The sequence below is a fragment of the Corvus brachyrhynchos genome, unplaced genomic scaffold, assembly GCF_000691975.1.
Source record: "Corvus brachyrhynchos isolate BGI_N302 unplaced genomic scaffold, ASM69197v1 scaffold101, whole genome shotgun sequence".
NCBI classification, from domain to species: domain Eukaryota; kingdom Metazoa; phylum Chordata; class Aves; order Passeriformes; family Corvidae; genus Corvus; species Corvus brachyrhynchos.
Window position 1 is genome coordinate 13491112 of NW_008237239.1, and position 15347 is coordinate 13506458.

General features: G+C 39.2%; 1 protein-coding gene across 1 annotated transcript in view; it reads right to left on the reverse strand.

Moving 5' to 3' along the window:
* INTS7 (integrator complex subunit 7) overlaps positions 1-15347 on the reverse strand; it is a 54792-nt gene that overhangs the window by 20974 nt on the left and 18471 nt on the right. Inside the window, exons 3-14 of the mRNA XM_017729597.1 lie at positions 15201-15330; positions 14207-14353; positions 10958-11095; positions 10425-10471; positions 9723-9922; positions 8529-8651; positions 5845-5962; positions 4748-4879; positions 4076-4173; positions 3166-3405; positions 2343-2480; positions 1414-1620 (exon numbers count right to left, since the gene is read on the reverse strand). Coding sequence (XP_017585086.1) covers positions 1414-1620; positions 2343-2480; positions 3166-3405; positions 4076-4173; positions 4748-4879; positions 5845-5962; positions 8529-8651; positions 9723-9922; positions 10425-10471; positions 10958-11095; positions 14207-14353; positions 15201-15330 — 1718 coding nt within the window. The remainder of the gene's footprint in view (positions 1-1413; positions 1621-2342; positions 2481-3165; positions 3406-4075; positions 4174-4747; positions 4880-5844; positions 5963-8528; positions 8652-9722; positions 9923-10424; positions 10472-10957; positions 11096-14206; positions 14354-15200; positions 15331-15347) is intronic.

Here is a 15347-nt window from a genome sequence, read left to right on the forward strand (position 1 = left end):
GGAGAGGCTGAGTTCTATAGACAAGCAGTGAGCGGCTCCTTTTACAGCTGATACACTCAAGCATGGTTGGGAAGTTGTTCAGAGTGAGGCAACAAGTCAGCAACAACCAGCAGTAAAACCTGATTTCTTCCTCTCTCACCTACAAAACCTCTACTTACTCCTCTGGCCCTCAATCATCCACAAGGAGGGCACTGCACCCAGAAAAGCACTATGTGCAACATGCAGGAACTGATGTCATCAGAAGAGATGAAGACAGGAATCCTTCAACATAAAAAAAGCCCTGAACTCCAGGGAAAGGGTAATTAAATTACTGGATCACAGAATGACCTATTTAAGCAAGTTATTTTCCTGCCTGTATTAAATATTAACATCTAATTAGATGAGGTCCTCTTCTCAATGTCTTCTCTATGTTAGAGAAATCTTGAAGTGTTGAATTAAAAGTCTTATTCACTCAGCCAACAGTTAAAGACAAACACTTCAGGGCTGATGAGTCTTTCTCACTGAGGACAAAAGTAGCAATTTATGTCATTTCAGCTTATTCTGGAACGTTTTATTAATAAATAATAATATCTGAACTTTATTAAAAACGAATGTCTGAATTGTCATGACCCTAACAGTCCAGTAACTAAAACAACAAAGCAGCTTCACTGAAGAGGCATACAGAAAACTGTATGTAAAGATTTCTTCATGGAAACTAAAATATGAAAGAAAGCATTGTGTGAAGCTGGATCATCTTTTGTTAAGAAGCAACTTTACAGTAGGAACTGAAGGTCCCTATTCATTAATGCCTTTTTTTTTTTCTTTGTTTACATTCACAGACATCATACAGCTTCTTGCTATTTTTACCACTTTGGAGAAGCAGAAAGCATTTGCATAAAAAGCAGGTACCAGTTGGATTTGATGAAACTGAATTGTCTTTCCTCCTCTTACTAACTTGCTGTTAGGATTCTATGAGATCACAATGTCAAATACAAGGCAACATGAACTCAGAAGGAGGGAGGAAGACGATTGAATCCTTCTCTGTATTTCAAGAAGACAGCAGCCAATTTAGGCCAATTCCCAGGCTTGGCTATTACAATAGTTTTTACTCAGCCAAAGCAAGGAGTGGAAAATTATAAAATGATAACTTTAATTAAACAAGATCTGTCACATTTCCTATGATCTAATCAAGGCAGGAAATGAGGGGTGGAAGGAGAAGAAAAAGCAAAGAGAAATCTAGCTAATCACACTTGGCTGAGCTACAGGATCTTTTCTCTCAAGATGCAGTGTGTTACAACTGAGATGCCTGCAGAGAAGAACCAGAGAGTCTGGCAGATGCCAGACATATTTAAGAACTTTTCAGAGAGTTAAGAGCAGAAACCAGAGAGCCATGATGCAGTACACAGAACATCACCACGAAAGATGTGTGCTGACCGTCAGTGACGCTATTCCTTTGTGGTAGGATTTTAAGGCTTCGGCAATGCAGGAGAGCGCGGAGCTGTAGTTGTCCTCCTGCAGGCCTGTCAGGCACTGCTCTGCATGGGAGAACTCCTTCAGGCTGTTCAGCCAGAAGTAGAAGTGTTCTGAAGCCACCTGAGTCAGCAGGCTTTGATACAGTTCTCTGGCCATGTCGTGGTTGCCCTGTAATGACAAGAATGTTTCTGAAACAGGACATGAAGCAAGGCTGGGATTTTCTACAAAACTTACACAAATAAGAAAACAAGAACATCTCCAGGATTACTCCCAGCTTCAAAAGAGAAACAATGAAACTTTTACCAATCATCTGATCATGGCAATCTTAACAATACATAAAAGCACAAATGCTTATTTTATGGAAATGCCAGCCTGTATAAAGTGTAGTATTTATTTATACAAGCCAATTCAATAAGATGAGAAACAAACATGGAAATTTACCTCATCATCTCATATTAGGGTTTCTGTGTAATTCTAACCCCAAATATGAAGCTACTGAAGGGAAAAGGGCAACAGTATCTTTTTCTTCCTTTCTTCACATTGAAGAAAGAGAAGCATACATCAGGATGACCTGTATCACATTCTGAAGAACAGTCAGACAATACAGATTAGGTGTGTGTTCAAGAAAGTGCCAGCACATCACTTACTTCCTTCTCAAATACTTCAAAAACACAAATGAAAAAACATTTTGATGGGATGAGTGTCCTAAATGATACATATCTGAATGAGCATTCCAGGGAATTAAGAGGGAAAGTGATTTTTATTTTTTTCCCCATTCACTTCCTCCTCCCAAGTCCTACGATCTTCCTTATTCCCTTACCCAATTCAAAGAAATCCCGAACATCCCTTCAATCACAGCAAACCATTTTTCTCCAGGTATTTTCACTTACCATCCTGGAAGCCTGCCTGGCTATCCTGTAGGCTGTCCATCCATTGGAGGCATTCTCAAGCTGCTGTTTAATAACAGTTTTGATTTCTGTGGACAAAGCTTTCTGACTGGAAACAAATATCACTGTGGCAAGAGAAACCTAGTAGAGAGTGGAGGAGTGAGGAAGAAAGTTATATTTCAGTAACTAAAGAAAAGAAAAAAAAAACCAAGCCAATTCTGTTTTATTTTGGACTCAAAACTACATAGAAAATTACATATATATGTTTTAACTGCAGAACTTCTCAGTCATTATCTTTTAAGTAGTTACAGCAATCCAAGTACTTCTTGCAGATAAAAGTAATTTTCATTCAAAGAATGTCTACTCTGCCTTTTAGCTATTTCAAATGCTCCAAATAAATTAACAGAAAGCTTGTAATTTCTTTTTAAAATTCAAATTCTTCTCCAAATAGATGTAATGAAAGCATTTTTCTCTTACAGTGTATTAAGTCATTTGCTTCAGAGCACCCTATATAAATAGAGCTAGCTGCCATTTGGCCTTCAACCACTACTTTAGAGATACCCCAATAATTTCAATAGCCAGGCTTGCCTAAGCAGTGCCATCTGCTGGAAAATCTAATGGAATACACTGCATAGTTCAGGCTCCATCTAGGAGCTATCTCTATACTGAACACTGACATATGGAGGTCTAAAGTTAAAACAAAACTGAGAATAGTGGCTACAGACGGGCACATCAACCTGGACATAACAAATGCCTTAGCTGCCTTTCAAAATACAATCCATCCACAGCTTTTCATACAGACTTTATCCATCAAGGGAGGTCTTACCAAGAGTTCCTGTTTTTTATCTGTGGCAGATTGTCCAATTAATTTATAGAGGTCCATTAGGTCTCCTAGGATCCCATCTGCCAAGACAGGCAGCTGCATGGCAATGGCTGCTAAGCAGTGGCACATGAGGATCCTGGCATTGTCCTGGGCACTGTGCAGCTGTGTCAGCAGGGATTCCACCACGGACTGGCTCAGGTGAGGGCGGCACTTCACCAGCTTCACCATGCAAGTCAGCGTGATCTGCAACTCACACAGTCAACAGGTACAATCAACACCATGTCTTCAAAACCAAAAAAGCCAGGCACACTTACTTATCTGCAAGTATGACTGCAGAAATACAGATCTGCTATTTCCACAGCCATGTTCTCTACAAAAGATGAGATTTTTCTAAGAGCCCAAGCCTTTATCCCCGAGCTCCCTGAACAAAGACACATCACAAATTCAAGAAACAACAGTAGTCTCTCACATCACCAGCCTTTACAGGTAAATAACTAGAAAAATTACTGATAGTCTCTGAAGTAGGAAAATAAGGATAATTATTTATAGAAGTGTTGTGACCATGTACACTGCATCTCCATCTCCAAAAAGCAAGTTCTCTCCAAGAGTCTCTTTGTCCTCCAGAGATACTGCCATCCAATGTTCATGTTTTATTACAGCTGTTCCTCTGAGAGGAATGCTCCCTGCCCCCCACAACAATTCACTTACTCTAGAGCTGAGAGGAGTTGTACTATAGCTATGCTCAGTTTCTCTACTGCTCTGAACTCTGGTTATGGACAAACTAGAAAAATCTTCTTTTCCCTCCAGTCTGTTATGCTTCCACCAGAAAGGATGTGGTGCACACCAGCCTCTCTGTTGTACAAGCTGTTGTTCTAACTTCCAGCTGTGAAGGGGAAGACAACAGTAATGTCACCTTTAAGGTAGCCTGGGCTCCTGGGCTGTCATCTTGACTACAAAGAACAAGAAGAGCTTCTAAGCCAAAAACTGCATCTTGCTCCAAAGGCAGAAGATCTACAAAAAGAAAAAGAGTTAAAAAGAGTTTAAAAGAGTTAGTTTGTTCTCTGACCATAGCTGGTGTAATGCTTGCACTGCTGTTGCAGCCATGTCAATTAAGAATCTTCCTAACGTGTCTGCTTTACCTTACTTTGATGAGAAACAATTCTGCCATTTCATGTCTTGGGTAACTTTTCAGCAGTCACAGTGACGTGTAAAGCATGCATAAATCTTGGGACTAAAGACTTCTAAATGGCCTGTTATTATTTTGCAACAGACTCTGTGCAAAGGGCTTTCAAGGATTGACCAACACTTCAGCAGTCTTACAGCAGAGGTAAAACAAGCATTTATTTAGCACCACTTCTACTCTACCCAGTAATTTTCTCTAAATTAGACAAAGATGGAATCTTCCCAAACATTCATAAAATCAGACAGAGTATTTCCTACTAGATTATAGTCCCCACTCTCCCTAACCAGCATGAGGGATCAGACAGATTTACAGACAGGTTCACAGTCAGGACGAGTTAATACATGTTAAGTGCATAAGCCTGACTGTAAACAGAGCCTCTTCATTGCCCTTGCTTTCCCTTACCTTTCTCCTGGCAAGAGGCTGATATATTGGTCAGGATTCTCACTCCATGAGCTGCAATGCCACGGTTATTGTGGTAACAGCACTCCTGTGCTAGTTTTACCAAATCAAATCTTGCAGTTGTAGCTGCTGCTCCTAAATAAAAGCAAGGCAAATGGAACATAAAACTGCACAGTTCATAAATATACCACAGATCTTTAAGTACCTTTCTGCAAAACAATTATATTGATTTAGGGTTCTTTCTTCTGTTTAAACAATAGGATGAAAATAGCTTTCTCTCCTCAGGCAAAACCAGACTCTCATTCTTGAACACTACACAAGTTAGACACATGAGAAAGAACATTTGGATCTAAAGGTTGATGTTTCAGGTTGATTTCTCAGAGAAATATTGCCTTAAGAAATATTATGTCTGAATAAAAAAAGCTGGTGAGTGTATTAATTATTAAGCCATGCCAGAATGACTGAAGAGGATGTACTATTTTTTTTCCCCCATTTCTGCAGCCCATGTATTTGAGCTCATAATACTCATTAGGGCAGTCTGGCTTTCAAGAAGAAAAAAGAAAACAGTGTGATCATAATTTTGAGAACAAGATACCTTGAATCACTTTTAAAGCCTACTCTTCTTCTCCAATTTCTCCAGTACATTGTCACAAAGCAGAAAGGTTCATCTGGTACTGCTGCAGGTCATGCTCACAAGGGTGGCAGGGTAACATGCCAGCCCACTCTCACACCATGAAGCCTCCCTGCTACTCAAAACTTATGCAAATCCATGGTTTTAAAACACCTTAAGCAGAATGCAGGTCAGCCATTTGAGAGGCAATACATTTCTTCACAAAATGAAGAAAACTTAAAGACCCAAAGGCAAAAACCGTTTTCATATACCACAGTACCCACAAAACAAAACCTGAGACCATGATTATCCATGACTATACAGTGTCCCGTTTGAAGTTTACATATGATGAACACAGTGTGACTCTCGGTGTTCTGAAGTTCAAAAATACTTCTAGAAAATCCTACAAAGTGTTTAGATGAAACTGATCATCAGTAGAAAACCAACCTATTAAAATGCCAAAGGTAACCATCTAAGCCAGTTTTCTTACCTGGAGCACTGCTGAAGTACTGTTTAATGGCAATGGTCCCTGATAATGTGGAAAGAACAGATAACATGCCCATTTTCAAGCTGTCATAAGGAGTGTTAAGAGCAGATTCACAGAATGCCTAAAAATCAGTAGGAAAAAAGGTACAGAGGTAAGAAGTCCCATTAGCTATCTGTATGAAAAATTTAGCTGCACTTCTCTGAAAAGTTTTGAGAGTCAAGGTTTTCCCACAGAAAATACTGTACTAAAATCAAAAGTCAAGTCCTGAAGCAGCTGGTTTAGAGGACTGAACATGCAGCTTGCAGAAAAGTGACAGTGGGTCTTATACACTAGAAAACATCAATTACAAGTCATTTGTTGATTAAACATCAGTGGCAAAAGTATTATCAGGTCTCATTGATCCAATACTATAAAAGACTTTACGACAGTTTGAGGCCTACTGATTATTTTTCCTTGTAACAATCTGCAAGGTTTTATATAAATATACACCTTAGAAGAGCTAAGTTTCAAGTGTCATTTCCTTTAGAAGTATTGGTGTCCAACAGGACTTTTAAGGTTCTTGATAAATATATTAAGGTGTATTTTATATTTTAACTCATTTGTAGTAGAGCTCCTGCCATACTTTTGTGCCTTTTGCCAGAACCCATCACAGGCCTTATGACATCTAGGTTTGAATAAGTCTTAAAATGCACATTGTTCTCAATTCCTTATGCCAACACTGCAAACAATTTAGTCATTCACTGATTCTGGATGCTTTTTTAGCCAACAGGAGGGATGGCAATATGAGACACAAATAGAAAATATAAGTATATTCTGCTTTAGAGTGTGCCAAAACTGAGTGACAAAGACCCTGAATAAAGAAAAACAACACAATTAGTTCCATAGAACATAAAAAACCCCCATGGTTTTCTTACCAGGCATACATATTGTGTAAGGGTTAAATTCTAAATACATCTGTGGTTTGTACCAATTAGTATTTTGCTAATCCACTGAATAGTGTGGCATCAACAGACAGAGAAAGATCCAATGACTGGGGTAGAAATTGAGTCTTGATGTCTCCCAAGACACTGATGCTTTACTCAGTGCTATTAGATCAGCTCTCAGGGCATATCTGAAACAGTAACTGTGAAGACTGCCAGGAGCACAGAGGAATTAGCAGGATGGACTGCTAATTCCATAGCACAGGCAGCAACAGCTTCTGAAGCTGATGTCTAGAAATCAGTGAAGCCTCCACAATGCAAAGACCACACTTCCCAACTGACCTACACAGGACAGACTTAAAATGCTAAAGAAACGAACCAATGTTTGTTGGTAAAAAGGTACAAGAGGCACATCTTGCCATGGGAAAGGCAGAGTCTGTTCCAGTCCCTGCTGTATAAACATTACTATGGAGAACAATTTCCCAACTCAAAAGGATGACTTTTTATTTCAGAAGTCAGAAAAACTCTTATTATTTCTGCATGCCATTCAGAAAGCAGTAACGAGCTTCAGACAATTAGTTTTGTATTAATCTAGTCACTGTTTTAGTTCTGACATCAGTAGAACTTTTTCCTATGCATTTCAACCATCAGGACACCCACTTTACTTCAAGACACTACCTGATGGTGAAAGCCATGTTATCAATGTCTCTCACTCGTATTGAGATAACTACTAACCAGATATAATGGGATAGAGTAGCATTTTCTCTGCAAAAAATCCATAGAGCAATCCATAAAGCAATCCCTTAAAATTCCTAAAAGGAAATACATTTCTGGAGTTAACCCATTATGAAGAATAAAGCACTTCACTAACACAAAAACCTCTGCACACTCCAAATCATCATCTCCAAGAACTGGGGACAAAGCAGAACATGCTTTACTTCTCAGATGATTGTTAACAAAACCCAGCATAGTTTTTCCTCCCAGCTGCCTTATGCTCCAACAGCATAGAACAAAAGTAGCTTCCAAGAGTAACAAAAGCAAAGAAAAAATGACCCAGGAAAAAGTAGAGCTGTAACCCTGTGCCATTAAGTTCTTGAAATATTTACTTTCCCATTAATCTAAACTGAAGTTATTTTCCATAGTCATTTCTACTGGAAAAAGAGAAAGGAGAAAAAAAAAAAGTTCATCTGCAACTGTGACTGAAAGAAGGCAGCACTAATACCTACACTATAACACTAGTTTCCCCAAATAGCACAGGTGCACTATAAACACTCTCTTCTTCATACAACAGCAGTCACAAAGCTACTATTGAAGATAAGCCATGAATTCTAAGAAATGAAATCAAAATTCCATTTGACCTTTCAAGTACACCTCGCTGGATGATATGTTTTGACAAATCCTAGAGGCTCTGTTTTGCTCCAGAGCTTTGGTGTGGTAAGATCAGTGTAAACATTCATGCCTGTTATCTGAGATGAGTTTGTCAGATGGAAAAGCTACTTCCTCACTGTACAAAGGCCTACTACATGGCACATGCCTTCCCTGAGTCATAATAATTCAACTTTAACCCTTGAGTGTCAACTTATCCACTTGAAGACATTCTATGAATTGCTCATATACTTGGCAACTCTGCTTGGCAGAGTAACCTAACTTAAGGATATGGGGATGAATGTTATTCCTTTCTTTATCTCCCAAATAATTCTTCTGGAAAGAATTCTACAATTCACTGGGAAGTTTCATAATAAACTTTAGCTTAAAAAACATATAGACCTGAATATTTTCTCTGCTCCATGTATGTGGTGTCTTGTTGGCCAATAACTTCAAATCCTGGATTGCAAGCCTCTTCACAGCCTTCCTGGGGTCATTTTTCAAGTACTGCAACAGAAGTTGGATCTGCAACAGAATAAATTCATTGTTTAAGAGAGATGCTGCTAGAAAGAAGTCTCTTCAAAAGCACTCGGGAAGAAATGCTGAGCACACTGAGCCAAAACTAACTTGAAAAAGCATGAACACACCAGCCCTGGTTTTAGTCTCCACTCCCACCCTGGTTACATCAGTTTTAAGCAGTATTGGCTGTTGTGCTGCAGAAGTAGAGCCTAAATCTCCATGCTTACTGCCATTAAAAAAAAATGAAAGCAGCATATTAAGTGTTCTCATGTTGTTTCAGTAGTCTTAGATTCAGTACCATCAAAAGCATCATCTGAAATACAGAAGTGAGCCACAACAGAGAGTTTCAGACAGATCAATGCTATTATCTAACAGTCACAGACACCAGCCTTCCACAGCTGTACAGGGCTGAAAGAAAGCAAATTGATTTTCGTGACTCCTTTACAAGGATTAGTTGGATGAGTCTCAAGTATCACTGTGCTCAGACCTGCTCTATAAATCACATCCACAAAGCTCATTATCAGAGCATAGAAGCATTGTATTTTTCTATCACTGCTTTCTCATTACTTGGTTTATAGTCCTGAATTTAAGCAACCAATTGAAATTCCTCAAAGTTCCCCAAAAAATACATTTTAAATGCATTCCGTGCTATTGAAATATTCATTTACTTGCATGAAAGAAAGGCAAAAGGCACACCCACAACCCAAGACAATATACAGAAGTGCAAAGTGAAGCCTGGCTTCTACAGGCAAGTTGAAGTGTTTTCAGAAAAAGTCAGGGTGTTTATTTTCCTGCATGCGATCTATCCTAATTGATTTGAATCCCAGCTGATTTAGAGAAAGATAAGTTACGATCTGTAAAAAACGCTTAGTGGGTTTGATGGGGTCACCTGAAAATGGAACCAGAAAAGGCAAAAACTATGAAAGCAGCAGCAATTTTCAAGGTACTCTTCCTCAATGGTTGGGAGCAACCAATCCAGCACAGCCATCACATTTCTTTTTATCAGCAGCCAGAATCTGAGTGTTTCTTAAATGAACTTTGTACTTCAAGTGGAAGGCATGCCTGAGGAAGAATTACCTGCTTGGGAATGTCAACCAAAGAAGAAGCAGCAAGCAGAGTAAAGGTGTGCAGGGTGACAATGACCATCTTGGTGGAGGGGTAGGATGTCACCAGCTGCTGCAGCAGCTGCCGGGAGCTGGAGGCCAAGCTCGCGTCGTGGTGCATGTGCTGCAGAATAGGGATCAACTTCAGCTTCAAGTCCACAGGTGTGGCCAAACCTACAACAAGGAAAGAAACACAGGCAGAGTTAGTCCTTGGGCTGGCTTTTTTTGGCAGTTCTGAGGCACAGAGTATGTCTGGATTGCTACTGCTGCTGAAAGCAGATGGTGCAAACACCTGCAGTAGCTTCCAGTAACCCATTTACTAGCTAGGTGTGAAATGACAGCACTACCAAGCACTTTCATGGCTGGTTGAGAAAGCTGCTCCTTGCTTCACTGCAGGTAACACACAAATTAACTCATCTGAAGCAACCTGTGAGAGTCTATGCAAGTTTATTCATCACACTAGAGATGGGCTTTTATTCTGTACCAAACAGGTGCTTCGAAAACTTAATTTTTAAGAGGATTTAAGATAACCAGAGAGATTATTGATCAGCTAATTTAAAAACTGGAATCATCTGAGGGCAACAGCATTCTGATATCTAATATGTAAATATGAATAATAAAGAATTTTCAGAGAAATTAAAGCTTTTCCTCTTTATCATTCAACATACACATGTACCTTGAATCATCTCGCTGATTTTATTACATATTCCAACAGCAAAATCCCTGTGGAGAAAAGAAAGTACCAGGTGAAATGAAAAACAAAAAATTAAGTAATTAAAAATTTAAGAAAAAATTCAACTGACCTACCAAACACTGTGTTTTAACGATTAAAAGTTACACAAAAGAGTGCCTGCCAAAACCTGTCCTTTTCAGAACCCCTGCACACAGGCATGATCAAATGATAAAATGAAAGCTTTCAAAAACTGACAAGCTGCACTACATTTTGCTCCCTAATATGCCATCCATAAAATAATTCATAATAAAAGCTGCTATTCCATTTTTCATTCTCATATTTATGAGCTTTCCATTTTAGAAAAAAAAAATCTGCTGAACTTGTATTCAGATTTCCTTACAATACTGTTACTGCACATAATTAAGTGTTTTGCTATAAAGGACAGCACAACAGAAGACAGTAAGGTTTGTGAATGGTAGTGTTAATGGAGTTTCCATTTTCTGTAATATGAAGAAGTGAAAAAAAATAGATCTTACTTAGATTGTGCAGAAAAGTTGGCAGCAGCAAATATAGCAGCTTCAACTTCCACATTATCATGGGAATCCAAACTCTGACGAATACTGTGATGTGCATTCTTCCTTTCTGGAATGATAGATGCCATGCTGCCCAACATCCTACAGAAATCAATCACAGCAAAGTCAGGAAGAAAAATGATCATGAAGAAATGATGGAACCAGATAAAAATGTAAAAAAACTGGTTAAAGTATTTATATTTTATCTAAGTATGTGCTCTTTCATGTTGGCTACAGAAATAAACAAATGCTAAAAGTAAGCATATAATTAAATGTAACAGATTTCATCATGTGGGTTGTATCAGTGGTTTGATAAAAATTACATTTTGATAGCTTTTAGCTTGAAATTGACACAGTGAGAAACTTCCCAAAAACTCTTTTAAAATTAAGAGTGCACTATGGAATGATTTGTTTCCAACATCTTTCCCTGATGTAACATAAGGTTACTAATTAAAATAGTGCAACATCTTTTGTGTAACTGCTAAAGAAGTAGCAGATCAACTTATACTTTGCCAAAATATCTCCAAGATACCTTTCAGGCATATTTAGCATAATCCAATTAAAAGAACAATGAATGCAGGATTTATACTGATGGTAATTTTAGCAAGAGTTCTGTGCAAATATTTACACACGGTTATCTACCGATAAAATTCCACAGACAAAATTTTGTTTTACCGGATTGTAGGAACCCAGAGTGCCGAGAGTATTTCTCTGCCTGTTTTTAAAGTTTCTTACCCCCCTGAACAACACTGTTTTAACCTCCAACCTTGGAAAAAATTACCAATGATCAGACAAGAACTAGAAAATACAGTGGTGTGAATTAGGTGATAGACTACTATGTAAGATTGTCACCGGGTGAAAAATTTAGAGGTTTTGGGCTTCTCTTTGTAGTAAATAGATAAGAGTAAAAAATATCAAAATGGAGGATTGTTGTTGTTCTCTAAACCTTCTTCTCCTTCTTCTCCTACTCCATGTTCTGCAGTAAAAGTAGTTTGGAATGACTGGACAGAGAATTCCGCAGTTCCTGCCCGTGTTACTGAATAATTGGTAGGAAAGTGAAAATAGTATTCATTTTTAGTAACCATTACTTAAATTATCTTCAAAAGGCTGTGTAAGTATTGATAATTAGAGAATTCACTCCTGCTTTCTATGCTCTGTGCTGTACCTGGGTCACGCTAGTGGCTCTGTTCCTCTGATAAGACTTAATAAACAACTGTCCAGCAGCACTGAAACTCCAGGAAAAGCCTCGGTTTATCTTTGAAACTCCTTGCAAGGACTTTTAGAAAATTCTCTCCCATCAGGAGGGATTTGATTTATGGCACGGTTCAGTGTCACCAGATCTTTCTTTCAACATGTTCTTCTTTATTGACACTATTCAAGAAGGACAAAACCAAATCAACAGAAGATTTTACACTAAAATTGCTGAACCAACAGCTATTTTAAGATTTTATTTGATGTATCCTGTGAATTTATTAGTAATTTAAGTATTTTTGCAAACTGAGAGGATTCCTGGGACTTAAGCAGATAACCCTCAATTGCACAACTGCAATCTTATGTTAGAACACTGAAGTGGAACTACAAGAAAACATGCAGACATATTGTATTTACAGATTTCTGAGATACCAGGGCATGAAAGTATAATCTCAAATGAAATGTCAAAAGAAAAAAGAAATGGACATATGAGCTAATCAATCAAATGCCTGTTAATGCCTCCCATTTCCCAAGAGTGAAATCAGTAACAGTTCTAGATGGAGATAAGAAAAGAATATAAAGGGAGAAAGGAAAGTGCTCTCTTCACATTTGATTTCACCTGCACAGGGTCTGGAAGATGCAGTTAAGAGGATCATGTTGGATAGCGTTAGAGACACACCAGAGACAAACCAGCAGGACAGGGATGTTAAAGACAGATTAATTTTATTTGTTTTCCCACTTGATTCCCAGAAGTTCAAAGCAATCAGTAATATAACAGCACTTCCTTAGAAGTTATTGATCAGAGACCAACAAGCAGTAAACTTCTAGGACAATACTGAATGAAAAAGTAACAAGGTTTGTGTAAATTTTGGTTACAAGTTAACAAAAACTACTTTGCCACAAAAGGAAGCACTTTCACTTAGTCTAAACACATCATAGGCAACATGTGATATATTGCATATAGCTACTGTGTGGATTATGCATACAACAGATTCAGTGTTCTTCTCTTGAGCACACAAAATTTCAACACCGCAAATTCTGTTTTGCCGGATCCATCCACAAAATTCTCACCATCATAAAAGGTTAATACCCTTATTCTTGTTAGCACTGATCCTTATCATTCACCCCTTTTAAAGACATTGTTTTGCTTTTAACTCTATGAGCAATGTATAAAAAGCCTCCTTTATTTCACTCATGGAGTCATAGAATGGCCTGGGTTGGAAAAGACCTTAAAGACCATGCAGTTGCAACCCCTCTGCCATGGGCAGGGACACCCTCCACTAGATCAGGTTGCTCAGAGCCCCATCCAACCTGGCTTTGAACACTTTCATGGATGAGGCCTCCATAACTTCTCTGGGTTATCTGTTCCAGTGCTTCATCATACTCATAATAAAGAATTTCTTCCCAATATCTAATCTAAACCTACTCTCTTTCAGTTTGAAGCCATTCCCCCTTGTCCTGTCACTGCATGCTCTTGTAAAAAGTCCCTCTCTATCATTCTTGTAGGGTCCCTTCAGGTACTGGAAGGCTGAAGGTCACCCCAAAGCCTTCTCTTCTCCAGGCTGAACACTCCCCATTCTCTCAGCCTTTCCTCATAGGAGAGGTGCTCCATCCCTCTAACCATCTTTGTGGCCTCCTCTGGACTCCTTCCAACAGGTCCATGTCCTTCCTGTGCTGAGAACCCCAGAGCTGGACACAGCACTGCAGGAGGGGTCTCACCAGACAGGAGCAGAGAGGCAGAATCCCCTTCCTTGGCCTGCTGCCCAGGGTCCTTTCCATGTAGCCCAGAACCCGTTTGGCTTTCTGGGCTGCCAGTGCACATTGCTGGGTCATGTCCAGCTTTACATCTACCAGCAGCCCCAAGTCCTCAGCAGGGCTGCTCTTGATCTGTTCATCCCCCAGCCTGGATTGATACCAGGGGTTGCCCTGGCCCATATTGTACTTGTCTTTTTATTTCAGATGAGCACTTTGATAGTTACCAACAGATTTGAAGGAAATCAGGAAGGCTCATGCCATACATACCGGAGTGTAATAGCCCGAGCAACCGGATCATTGCTATGGATTACTGAGAAAACTCTCTTGACAAATTCATCCACATTTAGGATCTTCTCTAAGTGCTTCTCACTCTGCTGGGTAACTTTCAGTACACACAGCCTCAGGAAGTTGTTGCTGTTAGAAAATACACACATTTCTTTGTCAGGCTATTCTGTAATGAAAATTCAAGCACTTCAAATACTAAATTAGTTAAATATAACTTTTGAGGGCAAATTAAAACAAGGAAATATCTATGCTTTAGAAACATTTGAGTACACTGATACAGTAAAAAAGACACCGTTAATATACTATTGCTTTATCTTCTAGTTCAGGTAGTGTCAAACTAAAGCCCAGTTCCAGGGAAATGAACCTGTTGACACCAGTGAGGAGGAATGTAAGCAAATGCCTGTTTTGTGCACACACAGGGATCCAAATCTACTAGAAAAACACATCCAAGACCAAGACAGAGAAGTCTAATTATCACTGTCAAGTGTTGAGCAAATTTATTTTCCTTCCTGAAGACAACGGTGAAGATTCCACTACATCAACAAAAACTTTCGTAAGCTTTTACAAAGCAGCTTTGATTCCACTATATACATCACTTAGACAGTAGGCACTTGGAAAGCTCTACTTCGAGCTTTGTTAGAGATTAAATTTGCACGTATGATCATTCACCCGTTTATGAATTATGATTTGAACGTGCTTAGGGAGCAAAACTTAGTCAGGGAGTGAACTTAGTCAGGGAAAGAATCCTCAAATCAGGACAGAAGGAAAGGAACTGTCGGTATCACTCACAGCCACTTAAACCCACTAAAGAATTGGAAAACAAGTTTAAATCAAGCACAACCTCAACAGACTGGATACTGCAGCGGTGTTATCAGGCAAGCACGACATCCCAGACTCCGATGCAGCGACACTCCAAGGCACAGGGCGTTCCTACGGCTCAGACCGGAATGGACAGGACCTGCCCAACAGTACTCACCCCACTCTGAAAACATCGGCTAGCTTTAGGAACGCCGAGTTGATGAGAATAGGGAACGGGTATTTCTGGAAGAGCCTGGGAAAGCGAACGACGGCTTCGCACTGCTCCCCGAGTTTGCCAGACCTGAGGCCTAAAGGAGACAGCAGG